The 20,132-nt window shown below is 38.8% G+C and overlaps 1 protein-coding gene across 1 annotated transcript in view; it reads left to right on the top strand.

Annotated features, from left to right (window-relative positions):
* The window catches only part of DLAT (dihydrolipoamide S-acetyltransferase), a 28,955-nt gene extending 10,108 nt beyond the window's left edge, over window positions 1–18,847 (top strand). Inside the window, exons 8-14 of the mRNA XM_078432734.2 lie at window positions 5,816–5,883; window positions 7,172–7,264; window positions 7,619–7,726; window positions 11,488–11,603; window positions 15,495–15,657; window positions 16,164–16,300; window positions 16,873–18,847. Of these exons, the coding sequence (XP_078288860.1) occupies window positions 5,816–5,883; window positions 7,172–7,264; window positions 7,619–7,726; window positions 11,488–11,603; window positions 15,495–15,657; window positions 16,164–16,300; window positions 16,873–17,002 (815 nt within the window). The 3' untranslated portion in view covers window positions 17,003–18,847. The remainder of the gene's footprint in view (window positions 1–5,815; window positions 5,884–7,171; window positions 7,265–7,618; window positions 7,727–11,487; window positions 11,604–15,494; window positions 15,658–16,163; window positions 16,301–16,872) is intronic.
* Window positions 18,848–20,132: the final 1,285 nt, after the last annotated feature.

Genomic DNA, 20,132 nt, shown 5'->3' with positions numbered 1-20,132 from the left:
AGAGTTAGGTGATTCATTTACCAGTATTTAAAATTCATCGAGTGTTGTCTGTGCATCTAACACTTGTTCATAAGACAGACAAGATTTCAGTTTCAGATGCCTGTATTACCAACAATAAAGAGTTAAATGAACAGAAAGGGAGTGCAGCTTAGTAATTAGGAGTATGGGCTCCAGAGCTGGAATGCTCAGGTTCGAATCCTGGCTCTGCTGTACTCTAGCTTTATGACCTTTTATGTTTCGGTTTCTTCATTTCTGTATAAAAATAATGGCTTACAGGTTTTGAGGATTAAGTTAACAAAGAGTTAATATCTCTATATGCTGCACATAGACAGCATATAGAGATATTAGCTGTAAAAATGAAAATAACCTGTTATTACATAAGATGAATGCCAAGAAAGAAACCAAGTGATACACTATTGAGTGACAAGCTGTGAGCCAACCATGTGAAGAACTGGGCACAGAGAGACCAGTAGTACACATCTGAAGTGGGAGAGAGCTTGGCACGTCTGAGGAACATAGAGGAGGCCAGTGTTCATGGAGCATAGTGAGCAGAGGGTTTAGTGGAAGGAGGTGAGGTTGGAAAGAAGTACAGGGGCGAGAAGCAGGAGCACTTTATGGGTCATTGTATAATTTGAATTTTATTAAAGCATAGTAGGAAGCCACTAAAGCATTAAAATAAGGACAGGTTTTTTGGTTCCTGTGTGTGTGTGTGTGTGTGTATTTTAATTTTAGAGAGAGTGGAGCAGGACAGAGGGGCAGAGGGAGAAACAGAAAGAATCCTAAGCAGGCTCCATGCTCAGCACAGAGCCTGACATGGGGCTCGATCCCACAACCTCAGAATCAAGTCCTGAGCTGAAATCAAGAATTGGGCACTCAACCAACTGAGCCACCCAGGCGCTCCAATAGGGAAGTATTTTTAAAAGATCATTTTAGCTGCTTTATGCAGATGGGTCAAGTGAAAGCCAAGGTCCCTGTTAAGAGGCTTTTGCTGGAGCTGACAGTGGTGACTTTTCCAGCATGGTGACAGTGAAAATGAAAAGAAATGGACAGCTTCAAGACACATTTTTGACAGAATCAACAGAACTTAGTCAAGGATGGTACATGGGGACTTGACAACAGTTACTTCACAAGAAAGGTTTGGTGGAAGTCTGAGTAAGCCGAAAAGTAGAATATGGATGGAGAAGTGAAGATAGCTTTGTGGACAACTCATTTAAGAAGCTTCACTATGAAGGAAGGCATAGAAATAGGACGTAGCTTAGGAGAATATGGGCTCAAGAGAGGGCTTTTGAGAGTGATTGATAGTAAAAGAGGTCTAGTATGGAGTTTCTCAACTGTGGCAGAGTTGACATTTTTGACCAGATAATTTTTGTTTGGGGGAGGGAGGTGTCTTGTGTTTTGTAGGATGCTCAGTAACATCCTAGGCTTCTACCCACTATGTCATAGTAGCATCACCCACTTGTAACAACTGAAAACAACTTCAAACATTGCCACATGTCCCCCGGGGGGCAAATTGTGTTGGTGAGAACTAGTGGTCTAATACAAAGGGATAAATAGATGGTGAGGAAAGGGCAGAATAATTTGGCAAGAAACAGTTTTTGAAAATGTAGGAAGGAAAGGATTGGCTTTTGATAGGAATTAAGAACATTCTGTGTTATTTTTATAGGAGAGAGGAGAATATGGGGTGGATTTATAGGCTTGGTGGTGGAGGACGAGGAGAATGATTGCTGCAGTTTGATCAAGAAAGTCTGAAGTGAAGGTATCGGCTGGAGACTGAGTATGGGGAGGTTTGCAGTTAGAGAATTTGTTAGGTAGTATTCTCAGGGAAAGTGAATTCGAAGGAAATATAACTTAGTTTCTGGGCAGTTTATGTGTCTATTTCAGGTTTGTGGCTCTGAATTTAGAGTATAATCAGTCACCTAAGTGTGTACTTTTTTTGTCTCCAACAGCGTTAAGCTACTCTGATGCTGGCACTGAGAAGGCAGACCTTTTTTTTTTCAAGTTTTTATTTAAATTCTAGTTAGTTAACATACACGGTAAAGTTGGTTTCAGGTGTAGAACTTAATGATTATGTCACTTACGTATAATACCCGTGCTCACCCCAACAAGTGCTGTCCTTAATACTCATCTTGCATTTAGCCTATCCCATGGCCACCTCTCTCCATCAACCCACAGTTTGTTCTCTATAGTTAAGAGTCTCTTATGGTTTGCTTTCCTCTTTTTTTTCCCCTTCCTCTGTGTTCATCTGTTTTGTTTCTTAAATTCCACATATGAGTGAAATCATAAGGTATTCGTTTTTCTCTGACTTTTTCTGCTTATCAAAATGCACTGTAGCTCCATCCACGTTGTTGCAAATGGCAAGATTTCATTCTTTTTGATTGTTGAGTGATACACCATTTATGTATATACTATATCTTCATCAGTCGATGGACATTTGGACTCTTTCCATAGTTTGGCTATTGTCGGTAGCGCTGCTATAAACGTCAGAGGGCATGTGCCCCTTCGAATCAGTATTTTTGTATCCTTTGGGTAAATACCTAGTAGTACAATTGCTGGGTTATAGGGTAGTTCTATTTAACTTTTTCAGGAACCTCCATACTCCTCCAGAGTGGCTACACCAGTTTGCGTTCCCACCAACAGTGTAAGAGGGTTCCCCTTTCTCCACATCCTTGCCAACACCTGTTGTTTCTTTTGTTGTTAATTTTAGCTATTCTGACAGGTGTGAGGTGGTATCTCATTGTGGTTTTGATTTGTATTTTCTTAATGGTGAGTGATGTTGAGCATCGTCTCTGTTGGCCATCTTGATATCTTCCTTGGACAAACGTCGGTTCATGTCTTCTGCCCTTTTCTTTTTTCTTTTTTTTATTTTGAAAGAGAGAGAGCATGAGCCGGGGAAGGTCAGAGAGAGAAAGAGAGAGAGCGCATCCCAAGTAGGCTCCACACTGCCAGCGCAGAGCCCGATGTGGGGCTTAAATCCACGAGCTGTGACATCGTGACTGGATCCGAAACCAAGAGTTGTACACTTAACTGACTGCGCCACCCAGGCTCCTCTCTTCTGCCCATTTCTTAACTGGATTATTTATTTTTTTGAGTGTTGAGTTTGATAACCTCTTTATAGATTTTGGATACTAACCCTTTATCAGATGTCATTGGCAGATGTCTTCTCCCATTCCATACTTGCCTTTTAGTTTTGTTGTTTCTTTTGTTGTGCAGAAGCTTTTTATCTTGATGAGGTCCTAGTAGTTCATATTTGCTTTTGTTTCCCTTGAGCCGGCAGACTTTTTAGATTTTGACCAGGGAGTGACTATAACCGTGATCCACCCATTGGAACCTGGGTGAGGAAGTGTAGGGGATAGGGAGATGGTAGATGATGGGAGCGGTCAAGTCAGTGGAGTGGGGGGTCTTGGTGAGACTGAAGAAATTTTGCAGTAGGAAGGAATGGTCTAGAATAAGCAAGCTGAGAGGATCAGTGATTGCGTGGGGTTTTCTGACACCTCTCTGTCATCAAATGTATGTTTTTTTTCCACACCAACAATCCATTATCTGCTACCATTTGGGTATCCAACACTTTAATCCTGTTCTGACACTATCCAGAGTTAGCATCGGGCCCCCCAGGCTTGAGGGCTCAGCCCCACTTCTGATGCCAGTTGCAGGTCCCAGGGACCACCCATACTTCAGACCCACTGGCTATAAGTCAGGACTTCCCAAGACCCCACTTTAGGTATGAAAATTCACTAGAACGACTCACAGAACTCAGGAAAGCACTGTACTTACTGGTTTACTGTAAAGGATGTGCAGGGGCAGTCAGTAGAAGAGATGCATAGGACGAGGAGTGGTTTGTGGTGGGGGGGTGCAAAGCTTGCATGCCCTCGCTCGGAGGACTGCCCTCCTAGCACATTGATGTGTTCACCAACCCAGAAGCTCCAAATCTTGTTGTTAAGAGTATTTATTTGATAGAGAGTTCAGTAAGAAGGCATGTTTATTTAAATCCTTGGCTGTGAACTGTTGAACTCAACCTCTAGTCCCCCCCCCTGCCCCCCCTTCTTGGAGGGACAAATGACTTAGCAAATATGACTACTTGTAATCATTTGGGGAGAAACTTCCTTTTTTACGTTTATTTTTATTTGTTTTGAGAGCGAGAGCGTATACATGCTCAGGGGAGGAGTGGAAGGAGAGAGAGTCCCAAGTAGGCTCTGTGCTGAAAGACACCACCCAGGTGTCCCAGACAGAAACTGTTTTAAAGCCTAAACCCTAGTGTCCAAGTTTGATGTGTCTCCCAGGTCCCCATGTTTGTTTTCTATTTCTTTGAGGCAAAGCACTTTCACATCACTATCCCATGTGATCATCAGTGCTCACACATTCCTTCGAGCAGGGGCCGGCATTATAACCTGTGTCCTACAGATGAGACTAAAAAGACCAGCACAGAGGCTGTGTCTAATTTTTATCTGACACAGCCCTGCATTTTTCCTCCTAGCCTGGTGTTCTTCCCTTTATACCATATTGCTTTATGATGGCCTGTTGTGCCTCTGTAGGGAGATGGACAGAAACATTTAAAAGATTTCAGCTGACTCCTAATGGGAATTTCTTGAGGGTGGCTGAAGTCCAACCAAAGGCAGATGATTCTGTAGGTCTCCTCCTCTCAAGGGGCTGTGGTGTCCAGATCAGCCTTGGTGGTAATGGGAGGTTATGGGTTCTGTCTTTTATAAAAGAGGCTAATCTAATAGGGGTACTGCTACCTCTGTTCTAGAGCTCCGGGTGAGGATAAGCACAATCCTAGCCAACTCATTTTTCATAATGAAGGAAAGGAGTTGGGACGAACTGCGTACAACAAGAATCCTTTTAAAAGTCTGCCTTGGGGGAAGATGAATCAATTTGACCAAATTTTTTCTAGAAGTGGGCCAGTTTAAAAGGTATTTTAAATAACTAAATTCTGAATCTCCTTAGAATTAAGGTTCAGGAATCTGTTTGGGTCTAAAGTTAAAGCTGATTGGTTGTGGATGGGCGGAGGAAGGAAATTGAGTGAAAATAAAACTCAACCTGTTGTGAGAGGATTTTAAAGATTTTTCCCCACGTGTGACATTGCACACACTTCACTCCCAGGCCTCTGACATAGGCCAGGTTAGAGCCTTGGCAGGTGTGACAGAGCTGTGAGTGATGGAGCCCACAGGAGAAAGAAACAATTATAGAGATAAGATCATTGCAGCTGAGAGTTATTCAAGCTATTTTGGGGTGAAAAAATTATCTGAAATAGTTGTCCTGTCGACTCTGTACAAAAGGAGTTCTTTACAATCAAACGAATCTAGAACTCAAATGAGATCCATTTCAAGATTCAGAAAGGGTTTTTTTTTGGAGCTGCCTAGGAGAAGAGGCAGCTAGACTTTGTTTTGGAGGTATAAATTGTATTCAGCATTAGCCGTATGCCAGTATTTCCCAATTTAAAAGTAAAGGACATAAAAAAATGAAGAACAACTGATACAAAACTCTGAAAGAGAAATACTTAACAAAGAGCATTTGCTGCCACAGGGTTTCTGTAGTGTAGCGGTTATCTCATTCGCCTAACGGAGCATTTGCTGTAGTAATTAAGAAAAGAACGGCTACAGCTCAAACAAGAGCACTCTGTGAATCAAAATTAATAATTGCATAAAAGCTGCTATTTTTTTTAGAGAGAACTTTAAGGTGCAGGAGTAGAGCAGTGACCACTTCAGAGGGTCTTTGGTAGAGAACCCTTAGGAACTTGCACTTCAGGATCACAGTGTCGATATCCCAGAGGAACCAGTGGTGTGCTGTCACATGTGTGATATTTATGCGTCTCTTCCAGGGACGGGACCAGACGGCAGAATCATCAAGAAGGATATCGACTCTTTTGTGCCTACTAAAGCTGCTCCTGTGAGTTACATTTGGCTTTTTTTTTTTTTGGCACTTTGTTCCTGCAAAATGTTTTGTCCAACCTGTTAGACCCTTTCATACATTATTTATGAATGAAATAGCTTGACCAGAATTGTGTTTTGCCTAATTTCACTGGCTAGCACTATATAGATATGAATGTGCTATCATTCAGCATACACAAGGAAAGATGAGGGGCGCCTGCCTGGGTGGCTCATTCGGTTGAGCGTCCAACTTCAGCTCAGGTATGATCTCACAGTTCACGAGTTCGAGCCCCGCGTCGGGCTCACTGCTTTCACTGCAGAGCCTGCTTCAGATCCTCTGTCCCCTTCTCACTCTGCCCCTCCCCTGATCATGTGCACTCTCTCTCAAAAATAAACAAACATTAAAAAGGAAAAAAAAGGAAAGATGATAATGCTACATTGACACTCATTCCAATTTTTTTTTTCCAGTGGTACTGAATTTTTCCTAACAAACCCTCCTTCTCACTCAGGCCCTATTTTGATTTTTTTTTTTTTTTAACGTTTTATTTATTTTTGAGACAGAGCGAGCGAGCGTGGGGGAGGGGCAGAGAGAGATGGAAACAGAATCTGAAGCAGGTCCAGACTCTGAGCTGTCAGCACAGAGCCCCACACGGGGCTCCAACCCACAAACCGTGAGATCATGACCTGAACTATAGTCGGATGCTTAACTGGCTGAGCCACCCAGGCATCCCTGACTGGCTCTTTTTAAAAACATGCTTACAAGTTGGTTGAATAGAGTTTGAATTTTATGTGGTTAATTATTCCACACAGGGATTAAATCCACATAACCAATCAACTAATGTTTAGTTGGTTTAAATTGTTAAGATTATTAGCTAAAAGTAAGGAAAATGATTTAGTTATTTAGATGTTTGTTTTAAAATGAAAGATTTGTCATTGTTTTTTAACACTGTCCAGAAAAATAATTACCTTGTTTATGTTTATGTCTACTTCTTTCAGTTTAAGAATGCTTTGATTGCTTTTCTTGAAGGTAATTTTGCAGATACAAAATTATTTTAACAAACTAATCATTGAACAAAGAAAAATGATACTTAAGACATGATTACAGAATTCTAAGCATAAAAATTAAAATCAGAACTGTTGTGTAAGCACAGTACAAATAAGAGTCCCTTTTGCTCTCTTGGGATAGAAATAGCTATTTTCTCTAAGCCTTCTAATTTGTACTTTGCCATCTGTAGAGTCACTGACTTGCCCCAGTTGTATATGCCAGGATTGAGTCAGTTACTAAGAGCTTTTTTACTTCCCTATAGGCTCCAGCAGCTGCTGTGCCTGCCCCGGGTCCAGGAGTGGCACCCGTTCCCACAGGTGTCTTCACAGATGTCCCAGTCAGCAACATTCGCCGAGTAAGAATATTACCCTAAATCTGCAACCAGCACCATAGGGGGCGTCTTTACCCTGATTGTTTAATTGCATTCATGGTTTGAAACACTAACAGAGACTTTTTTTAGTTGGGAATCATAGATGACTAGTTTAAGATGTTTGCTTTGGCCAATTAGATACTTGGGAAAAACAAACATTATATTGATTAAACACCACTAGAAGGGGCCCAGGTTACGGTGCAGTCCTCCATATTCCAGTTATAATGCTTGAGGTAAGCATTACCAGGGAGCTAGTAAAGGGGCAAACAGAGTCCTGAATTAGATAATAAAGAAAAGAACCACTTAAGACAAGTGATGTTTTAATGTCTTTGATTCTAGGTTATTGCACAGCGGTTAATGCAGTCTAAGCAAACCATACCTCATTATTACCTTTCCATTGACGTAAATATGGGAGAAGTTTTGTTGGTACGGAAAGAACTTAATAAGGTAAAAGGTCTGGAAATTCCAACTCTGTAAATTCTAAAATGTTTGTATTTCCCCACTAAACATATACATTTTTGCCCATATTTTTTGTTCCAATATGCCAGTTGATGTTGGAAAATGGTGTCTTCATAATTTTAACTTGCCGAGAGAATATCTTAGACAATTTTTATTTTCTAACCCTTGATTAAAGCTTATTATTTAAAGTTGATTTTGCCTTGGATCCATTGTAGCCTACCTCAGTCACTGTGATCCCATGAAGCTAGATAAGATAAGCTAGATAAGAGTATGTTTACTCTGTGTTTGCAGTTAAGTACCAATTACCTATTTAGTGTTCAGTATAAGGCACTTTTGGGAAGATAGAATAAGGTATAGTCCTTCTCCATGAGTTTCAGTTTATAATCTAATTGAGATAATGCATGTGAAAAACAGAGAAGGCAATTTTTATTAAAGTAAAAATTCTTATTTGTACATCAATCTCTTTATGGTAATGTCCTTTGTCTGCTAAATTATGTTGTATGGGTTAAGTGTTCTAGGAATTCAGAGGAGGAACCCAGTAAAAGTAGTTGGGGAATTCACAGTGGTGTAAGAAAAACTTGGTTAAGCCATGTAGAGTAGTATGTGTTTGAATTGCAAAGAAGTTGTAGAAAGTTCATTCTAATGATGGAATACCATAGAGGTAAAATGCTTTTAAGAAAGGAAGTAAATATTGCAGATGTAGAAGAGAGACTACCTTTTTCTAGGGTGGGTATGCAGTTATTGGTTTAGGGAAGACCTTGTTTACAAGCAGAACAATTTGGACTTGATGAATTAGACATGAAGAAACCAGTAATAGTGACATGATGATAGCAATATTTTAAGTAAGTTTAGTCGAAATAGATATATAGTGGCGTGCTTTAATGGCAGAGACTAGTTATGCTTGTCCTGTAAGCATGATAAGGGTCTGGACTAGACGGTTGCATTAAGAATGGAGTAGGAGAGGGATATGAAAGATGTTTTCAAAGAAGTGAAAAGTAAAAGCCAGTGGCACTGAGGGCATTAGAACAGCATTCAGCGCCTTACACAGGTTATCTGTAGCCTCTCTGACCTCCTACTACTTTTCCTACTTGTTTACTCTGCTGCAAAAACAATGGTTGCCTTGCTGTTCCTTGACATTCCACCTGTGTACTCCTACTTGAGGCCCCTTGCACTTGCTGTTCCCTGTGCATGGAATATTCACCCCCTAGCATCTATCTGGCTTCCTCCTTTACCACCGTGAGGATCTGACTCAATATCACCTTCTCTAGTCTTTCCTGGTCACCTTATTCTAAAATTAAGGGAAGAGGATTGGGGTGAGTGGTCACTTCTCCCTCTAGTTCTTTTCCTCTATTTTTTTTCTTTATCATGTGACATTATTTTACACGCTGTATGTTTATTATCTATCCACCCCTTTAGATTGTAAGGTCCCCAGGGCACCTGGGTGGCCCAGTTGGTTAAGCATCTGACTTCAGCTTGGGTCACAAACTCGCAGTTTGACAGTTTGAGCCCCACATTGTGCTCTGTGCTATCAGTGCAGAGCCTGTTTTGGATCCTTTGTCCCCCTCTCTCTCTGCCCTTTTCCCTTTTGTGCATGTGCGTTCTCTCTCAAAAATAAGTAAACATGTAAAAAAAAAAAAAAAAAAAAAAAGTAAGCCTCCGAGAGTAGAATTTTTACCCATTTTTTTCACTGCTTTATATCCAGGGCTTTAGAGCTATATGTCTGAACGGAGTACTCAAATATTAGATGCATGAAAGAATGAAGCAATGAAGCATTAACAGAGCTTTTTAACTGGCACAGAGGTTAAAGTTGATTGCTTACTTTCATTGTCAAAATGTTAAAGCTATTTTATAATTTATTTGAAAATCAGGCGTGAAAAATATATGTCCAATGTAATATTTTATTCATTTCTCTTAAACAGCTTTATTTGGATATAATGCACATATAATACCATTCACCCATATAAGGTTTATAATTCAGTGGCTTTTAGTATATTCAGAATTCTGTGACCATCACCACAATAAATTTTGGAGCCTTCTTATCACCCCAAAATGAAACCATTCTCTCCTTAGCCATAGCCCCCACCCCACCTCTCTCATCCTCCCCAACCCTAGACAACTTCTTACCTACTTTCCATCTTAGATTCGCCTGTTTTGGATATTTCCTATAGGGATAGGGACTTCATGGAATCGATAAATCAACTTGGGGAGTATTGCCTTCTTAACAGTGTTCCCACTCCATGAACAGGGGGTGTCTTTGCATTTATTTAGGTCTTTCATTTCTTTCAATCATGTTTATAATTTTTTGAGTGTAAGTTTTTGTACTTCTTTTGTTAAATTTGCTCCTATGTATTTTATTCTTTTTAATACTATTATAAATCTCGTGTTCATTGCTATTGTATAGAAATACCATTGATTTTTGTATATTGATCTTGTATCTTACAACCTTATTTTTTATTTAGTGTGTTCCTTAGGATTTTCTATATACAAGATCATGTCATCTGCAAACATAGTTGTACTTTTTCCTTTCCAATTTGGGTACCTTTTCTTGGGCAACTTCTCTGGCTGGCTTCTCTGGCTAGCAAAATGTTGACTGGAAGTGGTAAAGTGGATGTCTTTGTTTTGTTCTTGATCTTAAGGGGATGTAAGTCTTTTACCACTAAAGTATGATGATGATGACTATGAGCTTTTGTAGATCTGTTTTATCATCAGGTTGGGGAACTTCCTTTCTATTCCTAGTTTTTATGAAGTGGTGGTTGAATTTTGTCTGCTTTTTCTGTGTCTGTTGAGATGGTTGTGTGATTTTTGTCCTACATTCCATTAGGACATTATTAGATAAATTGATTTTCAGATGTTAAACCATCCTTGCATTCCTGGGACAAATCCCATTTGGTCATGGTGAATAATCCTTTTCTTGTATTGCTGGATTTGGTTTGCTAGAGTTATTTTGAGAGTTTTTGTTATCTATATTCATAAATTATACTTGTCTGTAGTTTTGTTTTTTCTGGGTTTTTTTTTTTTATTATTATATCTTCATGTGGTTTTGGTATTGGATTAATATTGACCTCTAGAATGAGTGGGGAAGTGTTCCCTATTTTGGAAGAGTTTGTGAAGAATTGATACTAATTCTTCTTTAAATGTCTGGCAGAATTCACCAGTTGGGGAAGCCGTCTGGATCTAGGCTGTCTTACGTGGGTAGTTTCTAAATTATCATTCAGTCTCTTTATTGTTAGCTCTAGATCTATTCAGAGGTTCTATTTCTTTTTGATTCAGTTTTGGTAGTTTGTGTCTTTCTAGGAATTTTTCTCAGAGTTAGCTAATTGTGGCATATAGGTGTTCATAGTATTACCAGTAATCTTTTTTATTTCTGTAGGACATATAGTAATGTCCTCTACTTCATTTCTGATTTTGGGAATTTGAGTCTTCTTTTTCTCTTTGTCAGTCTGGCTAAACGTTTATCATTTTGTTGATTTTTTCACAGAACCAACTTTTGGTTTTGTTGAGATAAGTGAAAAAGGCGGCCTTTTTAATATACCGTAACTTATGGGACACAGGTAAAGGAGTGCTTAGCGGGAAACTTATGGCTGAAAAGACCTACGTTAAAAAAGTTGAAACAACCAAATTTAGTTTCATTTCATCCTTTATACCTCAGGACATTTGTGTTTGCCCCTCTCACATCCCCTGCCAGGTGATATAGTTACAGTCTTCAGGAAGAGAATTGAAGAAAATACAATGGTTTCTTGTCTTTGCAGATGTTAGAAGGGAGAAGCAAAATTTCTGTCAATGACTTCATCATAAAAGCTTCAGCTTTGGCATGTTTAAAAGTTCCTGAAGCCAATTCTTCTTGGCTGGACACAGTTATAAGACAGTAAGTAAGATACTGCTGGGGAAGGTGTATATCCATCAGCAGTTTTCTTGTGGTTTCTCATGTAGAACTAGGAATGTAGGGGGTGCGGAGAAATGGAATACAGGAGGGAGATGACTTCCATAGGCAAAACAGATTGAAAACAATGTAAAACTGTTGACGAGGTAATGTTTAGTTAGGAAGGACTACAAATTCTTTGAGTGTAGGAAAGGAAGGTAAATTTACAGATATGAATAATTAAAGTTGATAACAAACTTTAGAAAGTAAGGTTGAAATGTTTTTTATTTACCAGTTAATTCTGCTGAACTTTAATGAAGGCAAATTGAAAACAGTACCAAGAAACATATTTGTTAATATTATGTGGGGCTCCTGGGTGGCTCAGTTGGTTAAGCATCTGACTTCGGCTCAGGTCATGATCTCACGGTTTGTGGGTTTGAGCTCTGCGTCTCAGGAAACTAATATTGTTTCCTGAAGTGCAGAGCCTACTTCATATCCTCTGTCTCCCTGTCTCTGCCCCTCCCCTGCTCGTGTGCTCTCTCTCTTAATCTCTCAAAAATAAATAAACATTTAAAAAAAAGTATATGGTAGCATGTGGCTGGCATGGTGCTGTCTTTCACATGTTGTCTCATTTTAATCCTTATGGCCACCTTATGAATTAGGGACTTTCACTTCCATTTTACAGATGAAGAAACTGAAGCTCAATGAGTTAAATAACTTTCCTTGGATTAATTTGTTAGGAAGTAGCAAAACTGACTGGAACCAGGATTCTGACTCCTGTGCCTAGGCTTGTACTATGTAGATTCTTTTATGTTATTATTATTTAATTTTTATTAAAATAAGAGTGTATACATTAGAATATTGCTCCCTGAGTGGCTCAGTTGGTTAAGCATCTGACTTTGGCTCCGGTCATGATCTCACAGTTTGTGAGTTTGAGCCCCATGCCAGGCTCTGTGCTGACAGCTCAGAACTCTCCCTCTTTCTCTACCGCTCCCCTACTTGTACTCTGTGTGTGTGTCTCTCTCTCTCAAAATAAAACATTAAAAAAATTTTTTTTTAGAATATTGCTCCCTGGCTTACAGTGACCTACTCAACTTTTTTTTTTTTTTTTTTTTTTTTTAAATCCAAGTTAGTTAACATAATGAAAGAATGGTTTCAGGAGTAGAATTTAGTGATTCATCACTTACATATAACACCCAGTGCTCCAGCTTTGTGTGGTAAAAAAAAAAAATTTTAATTTTTATTTATTTTTGAGAGAGAGTGAGCAGGGGAGGGGCAGAGAGAGGGAGACAGAGGATCCAAAGCAGGCTCTGTGCTGAGACCAGAGAGCCTCATGTGGGGCTTGAACTCACAAGTTGCGAGATGATGACCTGAGTTGAAGTCAGATGCTGAACCAACTGAGCCACCTGGGCGCCCAACGTACTCAACTGTTAATCTGAGGTCTACTCCCAAGAGGCAAATACAACTTTTAAACTGTTTTTTTTTTCCCCTGGTATTTACTTTTGTATTTCTAAAAAATACACACACACACACCATTATCCTATCAAATTGATTACAAATTGATTACAGCACAAATATTGGATAAATCAGTATTCAGTATTAATATTTTTATGCCCATAAAAATATTATTTATGACTAAGAGATGTAGTATGCTGGGAATAGTGACCAGGCTGATCTTAATGGTTCCCTAAGAAGGAGCTAGTTTTCTATGTACTCACCATCAGTTCTTTCTGAAAGTTCCCAGGAGAACTCTAAACCATTTTTCAATCCTGTCAGATGTCACAGTAACCTACTCATGCTTTTTCCTTTGTCATCCCCCTCTGGGAGGACATCTGAGGGTCTTACTATGCCTTATAGACTATATTAGTTTCCTAGGGCTTCTGTTACAAATGACTACAAAATTGGTGGCTTAAAAGAAAAATTTATTCTCTCATAGTTCTGAAGGCCAAAAGTCCAAAAGTAAGGTGTTAGCAAGGCTGCACTCCCTCTGTAGGCTCTCGGGGAGAATCTTCCCTTGTTTTTTCCAGTTTTGGTGGCTCCAGGCATTCCTTGGCTTGTGGCTGCATAACTCTAACCTCTGCCTGCATCCTCACATGGCCTTCTCCTCTGTGTCCATGTCTTCTCTTCTGTCTCTTACAAGGGTACTTGGCATTGGATTTAGGGCCCACCCAGATAATCCAGGATGATTTCATCTCAAGATCCTAATTGAATCTGCAAAGATCTTTTTTACTAAATAAGATCACATTGATAGATTCTGGGATTAAGACAAAGATGTATCTTCTAGAGAGCTGTTAGGAACATATGTGTATAATTCTTTGTGTTGACCTACATTTTTATTTTTCTTGGGTTCATTCCTTGGAGTAGAATTGCCCTTCATCCGTTTGTTTATATAGCCATTGAACAGATATTTATTGAACATGTACTGTTGGCTATATTCATCAGTGAACAAGGTGAGAAACACCATGCTTACTCTCTTAGGAGGACAGGGTAGTTAAGAAAGGAGTGTTCGTTATGTCATACCTTGGCTAGAGCCCAGTTGTGATAGTCACACACTATCATTAGAGCACATCCTTATGTTTACAAGTGACAATCCCACTGCCCTGCTCAGCTTGGGCACTTTGAGGGCTCAGCTTGGGCACTTTGAGCCCATACCATAATATTCTAAAGCTTGTGCCTAGAAATAGCTGGAGTTCTTCCTGTGAAGTTTTAACTTTTTTTCAATTGCAGAATACATCAGCACGGGCCCTTACACAGACCCCAAGGAGGCTGTGGATACAATTTGGGAGTTTGGGAACTTGGCTGAGGGGGAAAAAGTCATTCCTTTCCACTAGCCTCTAACTGAAATTTGGCATTTCCTCTTACCGTAAATGTAGAGAACAAATCAAAGAGGTATTAACAGTACTTGTGCTGGTGACCAGTAAAAATCACCTATTTTCATATCACAGCTTTGTTGCAGGAGTCTTAAAAGTGGTTTTTGCTTATCACTACTTCAAAATTGTAGCAATTATTAGACCTATTGCCTGATCTTATTAATACAGAAGCACATGTGTCACAATTTTTAAAAAAATTTTTAATGTTTATTTATTTTTGAGAGACAGAGTCAGAGCTCAAGTAGGAGAGGGGCAGAGAGGGAGGGAGACAGAATCTGAAGTAGGCTCCAGGCTCTGCACTGACAGGCTGACAGCCGAGAGCCTGAGCTGGGGCTCAAACCCCTAAACCATGATATCATGACCTGAGCCGAAGTCGGAAGCTTAACCGACTGAGCCACCCAGGCACCCGCAGTTTTGTTTTTTGAATAGCTTGGTAATTGAATTTCAGTATAGTTGGGGCTTTTTGTTTGGTTGTGTTTTTTTGTTACTTGTAATTTGAGTATTTTGTGTGTTAAAAATATATACTCTGAGAAAGGACACAGATGCAAAGGTACCTGTGGCATAATACAGATTGGGAACCCTATTTTTCTGTCCTGAGACACCACCACCCTACATCCTGAGCTTTGATTCTCCCACGGTGCAGTCCACTCCCTCCACTCTTCCTTCCGTCTGCTCAAGCTCTGCCTGGAGGCTCAGCTCCAGCCAGTCCACTGCATCTCAAAATCCAGGGAGTTCTTTGAGTTCTTGTTTAATTCTCACTGAATGCCGGGCCTTTTCCACCTGCCAGTCAAGGCAAGTGGGAGGCAGTTAGAGGTTATGTGTAACCAACCCCATTTCTTGTCCATTTGCAAAAAGTCCAAGTTAGGGAAAGGGCATAGCAAAATGTAAACACCAGAAGAGATATCTCTCTGGCTGAACAGTAGGCCAGACTGAGATAAATATCAATATTCTTGCTTAACATGACACATAAGCTCTTAATATTGTTGATGATTATTGAAGTGTCCTTTTCTTTTTTCTTTTGCAATAGAAATCATGTAGTTGATATCAGTGTTGCAGTCAGCACTCCTGCAGGACTCATTACACCTATTGTATTTAATGCACATATAAAAGGACTGGAAGCCATTGCTAATGATGTTGTTTCTTTAGCAACCAAAGCACGAGAGGGTAAACTCCAGCCTCATGAGTTCCAGGTACAGTATTACTTATTTACCTTCTGAATGTTAAGAATTACGTTATTTTTAAGGGCAGCATAATGCTTTTATTGCATTTTCCACCTTTTGATTATGCCTTGTATTCTCATGGACACAAGGCCCTGAAAATAAAAAGTGAATAACCTATCAGAAGCTGAAAATAAGATATTTTCCAGCAATTTGCAAAAGGCACACAACTGACTTTTGTTCATATTGTAATGCTTGTATATTTTCATTAAAGTGTATTCCATTCAGGCCTTTTTCCCCACTTTCAGCTTTATTGTTGTATTTAAATAGCAAATAAGAATTATATACATTTAGGTTGTACAACTTGATGTTCTGATATGTGTATTTATGCGCTTACCATTTTCCTTTCCTTTTTTTTTTTTAATAGTTCATAGGCCTTTCTTAAAGATGACCTTAAGGTCTTTTCATGTAACATTTTGTCTTTTTTTTTATGTTGAGAAGCAATTAACATGATCTATTTTTAATCTCTTTTCTTCTAGGGTGGTACTTTTACAATATCTAATTTAGGGATGTTTGGAATTAAGAATTTCTCTGCTATTATTAACCCACCTCAAGCATGTATTTTGGCGATTGGTGCTTCAGAGGATAGACTGGTTCCAGCAGATAATGAAAAAGGGTAAGTACCAAAATAAAGAGGGAGTTGTAAGCTCATTTTCATTCCATTATACCTGTTTTTGAGTCTCAGTTTTATAATTATTGGCATAGCCTGTTGGAGCTTAAGGTAGAGTCAGATACAAGTCTAGAATGAAGTTTCTCAGAACAGCAACTCTTCTTATACTAAATGCAGTTAATCCTATATGAGATGGGAAGGCTGAGTTATCATAGGTCAGGGATCAGCATACGTTTTTGTGGAGCCGGGTTGTAAATCTTTTAGGTTTTCTGAGTCATATGGTCTCTGTTGCAAATACTCTGACGTGGTAGTGTGAAAGCAGACAGAGGCACTACGTAGTGTAAATGCATTTGGCGGGATTTGGTCTGTGAGCTGTAGTTTGCCAACCTATGCTCCAGATGGCTGTTTGGTCTGTCAAGCTGGAGGTTGAGCTAGAGGTGTATAGTACATAACGAGTAAGTGGAAAATAATAGTATCTGGTTGGAATTACAGGGTAGGAGTTGGCATTTGGGCTGGTTACTGGCTAAAAATTAGCAATTGCTTTCAGAATACCTAATAATGTTTTTATCTTTTTCTAGATTTGATGTGGCTAGCATGATGTCTGTTACACTCAGTTGTGACCATCGGGTTGTGGATGGAGCAGTTGGAGCCCAGTGGCTTGCTGAGTTTAGAAAGTACCTTGAGAAACCTATCACCATGTTGTTATAATTAACCCAAGAATTTCTAGACTCTCCCAGGTCACAGTGGTTCATTCTTATCAAGATGCAAATACGTTATTATGCAAGTGGTTCTTTTTATTTTGAAGTTAACCAGTTATTTTTGAGTCTGTCCAGATAAGTTATTTGTAATGGGCATTACTGAATTTTTTAAAATGCCAATTACACCTACATATTGTACACATTTAATAAACACCAGATTTTGAGCTGTGTATTCCTAGTCAAGAGAACATGTGGCCTAGCCCTTCGGTGAGAAGTACTTCCATTGGGAAATGCAGAGGTAGAATTGTGGTTCCCTACTGAAACAGATACATAAAAGTAATCTGGATGAAACCTTGAGGTTTTGAAATTTAATTGCCTCATGTTTTGCTTCATTTGAGGGAAAGAGAAGTCAAGGAAAGAGAGAAAGGGTTTGAATTAAACATTGATTTTGGAATTTAACCCTGTTACATGATCTTGGTTTATCATGGATAAGGGTAGAGAACTTTAAGGAAAATAAGTGACATTTTAAAAGTTAACATTTTCTTACACTTCTGCAACTGAGTGTTCTTTGTTTATTTTTCTATGAATTCCAAAATGGTTGTTTTCACCTCTTAAGATGGAATATATAAATATAAACCAGCTACTTGGTATAAATGAGAATTTGTGTGGGTATTTATTTAAGCAACTTACATGTGTAATTCTGAGAGCAGAATTTACAATTAACTCCAAATAAAAGAATATGCTTATAGAATTTAACAGAGAGAAGTTGTGAAAGTAGAATTCTTCCTCCATGATTAACTGGTGGTTACTGACAAATGAACTTAATTGCCAGAATCTGTTACTCAAATAATATTGGAAAATTATATCAAGTAACTATGGAATAGTGTACATATGTAAAATATGGTTTCTAGTGAGATGTGTGCCAAAGTCCATTTATCACCAAGACCTGTCTGAAAGGAAGAGGGAAGAGATATACTGGTAAGCAGTTGGGAGTGCTGAAAGGTTAGAAGCCAAGTGGTCACTTCTACTTGGATAAAGTAAGAAATGTTCAGTGTGTACAAAAAAAAGTGTTCTGTGTTTTTCCACCCAGTGTTGTCTCATGTACAATATGGAAGTCCTAAAATCCTATTGGAGAGAAAAAAAAATTGTTTAGGTTGCTTGCTACCCGATCAGCCTAAACATTTTTTTTTCCATTTTGTTATGATTTGCCTTTCTTCTTGGTGGAGGGGGGAAGAGTAGGAGGTGATATTCAGGATAATGAAAATGAACTGGGAACATTATCACAATTCCAGACTTTCTATTGAATTGATGTGTTTTAATAAATATTTAGAATTGTTTATGATAATTTAAAATCAATCTGATCAGTGTTTTCTTGTGTATATGTGGAACAATCCCCGAAATTTAGGTCTTTCGGTGTTGAATTTATTTCTAAATGTTCTTTGTTACATGGTGCACAAGTAACACTGCATATATTCCAGAAATATTTCCCTTGCTGTATTATTATGAAAACAATTCAATACATTAATCTGATTTTTCATTAATTAGTAATGTTAGCTTGAATTGAAGATTATGCAGAAGGAACAAGTTTATCACAAGGGACCATCAGTATGAGGCACATCTGGTTCAAATACATGAAACTGCAAAGATAATTCATTCTTGGCAAATGCTTATGGCTCTGTTGTTCCCTTGAAAGAAAAATAAAAGGTTGTCTTCTCATAAGAATTACTGAGTTAAAAATTAATCTGAGCTATAACCTAAATCTGGACTCAGTCTATTTCTCTTACCATTATTGAAAGAAAAAAAGTTAAAAGTTTTGGTTGAAATTATTTAAAAATTAAACTATATGTTTTCGATGCGTCTTGTCTAATTTTTGATCTGTTGGTAATTATTTTTCACATTAAATGATTAAGGCCAGGGATAGCTATGTATGTGTACACTCTTAATAGCAACGCATTTTAAGCATAAAGTATTGGTAAAATAAAGGACTGAATTTAGCAGAATATAATCTAACACTTCAAGCTCAAGGAGTTCTAAAGCATCTCGTGGTGGGGTGCAGCACATAGCAAGGTGAAAGCATAGTCTGGCCCTGTTAGATAGTTGACACCAATCCTGAGGTTTGTGAGTGAAGTTACAGGAACCCCAGGCCTGGTCTGAAAAAAAAGTTAACCAGCCGGAGAGATGATATGGAAAGGTAAGGTGGGAAGCATTCCAACTTTTTTTGAAGGATGGAAATATACTAGGTGTGTTAACTTTAGGACATCACATTATACAGCTCTAGAAAATTTTCAGAAAGTAAATTATCCTATTGCTGGGAGAATTCAAATCCAACCAGGTTTAGGAGAATTATATTTGTTTTTAAATATCACGGTATCAACTGTTTATATTACATATACTATATTCGTGTTTTTATTATTAAATTTATTTATTTTTGAGAGCGAGCAGGGGAGGGGCAGAAACAGAGGGGACAGAGAGAGACTTCCAAGCAGGCTCTGCACTGTCAGCACAGAGCCCCATATGGGGCTTGAACACACAAACTGAGCTTATGAACTGAGCCAAAACCAAGAGGTGGACACTTAACCTACTGAGCCACCCAGGTGCCCTGACACTTTATTAGTGTGTAAAGTTAAAAAGCTTTAGAGGCGCCTGGCTGGTTCAGTCAGAAGAGCATGTGACTCTTGTTCTTGTGAGTTCAAGCCCCACGTTGGGTGTAGAGATTACTAAGAAAAATACTTAAAAAAAAATAAAAAGCTTTAAAATTAACGAGGACTTTAAAGACCTTATGTTGAACTAGAAACTTACAAGGAAGATGTATTTATACAAGATGATCAAGGATGTTTAAAGTTTGATGTGAACATTGTTGGGCTATAAATTGGAAAGTTGATATCTTTGTGTTGAACAACCATCTGACAACTCAGATGCATGGAAGTTGAGAAACACATCACTTCTGTCTTAAAATCATTTTTTATGTTTATTTATTTGGGGACAAAGGTGCAGAGAGAGGGAGAAAGAGAATCCCAAGCAGGCTCTGCATTATCAGTGCAGATCTCCTGAACCGTGAGATCATGACCTGAGCTGAAATCCAGTCGGATGCTTAACCGGCTGAGCCACCTAGGTGCCGCTTAAAATTATCTTCTTAGGAG

The sequence above is a fragment of the Panthera onca genome, chromosome D1 (genome assembly GCF_046562875.1).
Source record: "Panthera onca isolate mPanOnc1 chromosome D1, mPanOnc1 haplotype 2, whole genome shotgun sequence".
NCBI classification, from domain to species: domain Eukaryota; kingdom Metazoa; phylum Chordata; class Mammalia; order Carnivora; family Felidae; genus Panthera; species Panthera onca.
This window is presented reverse-complemented; position numbering and strand designations above follow the sequence as displayed.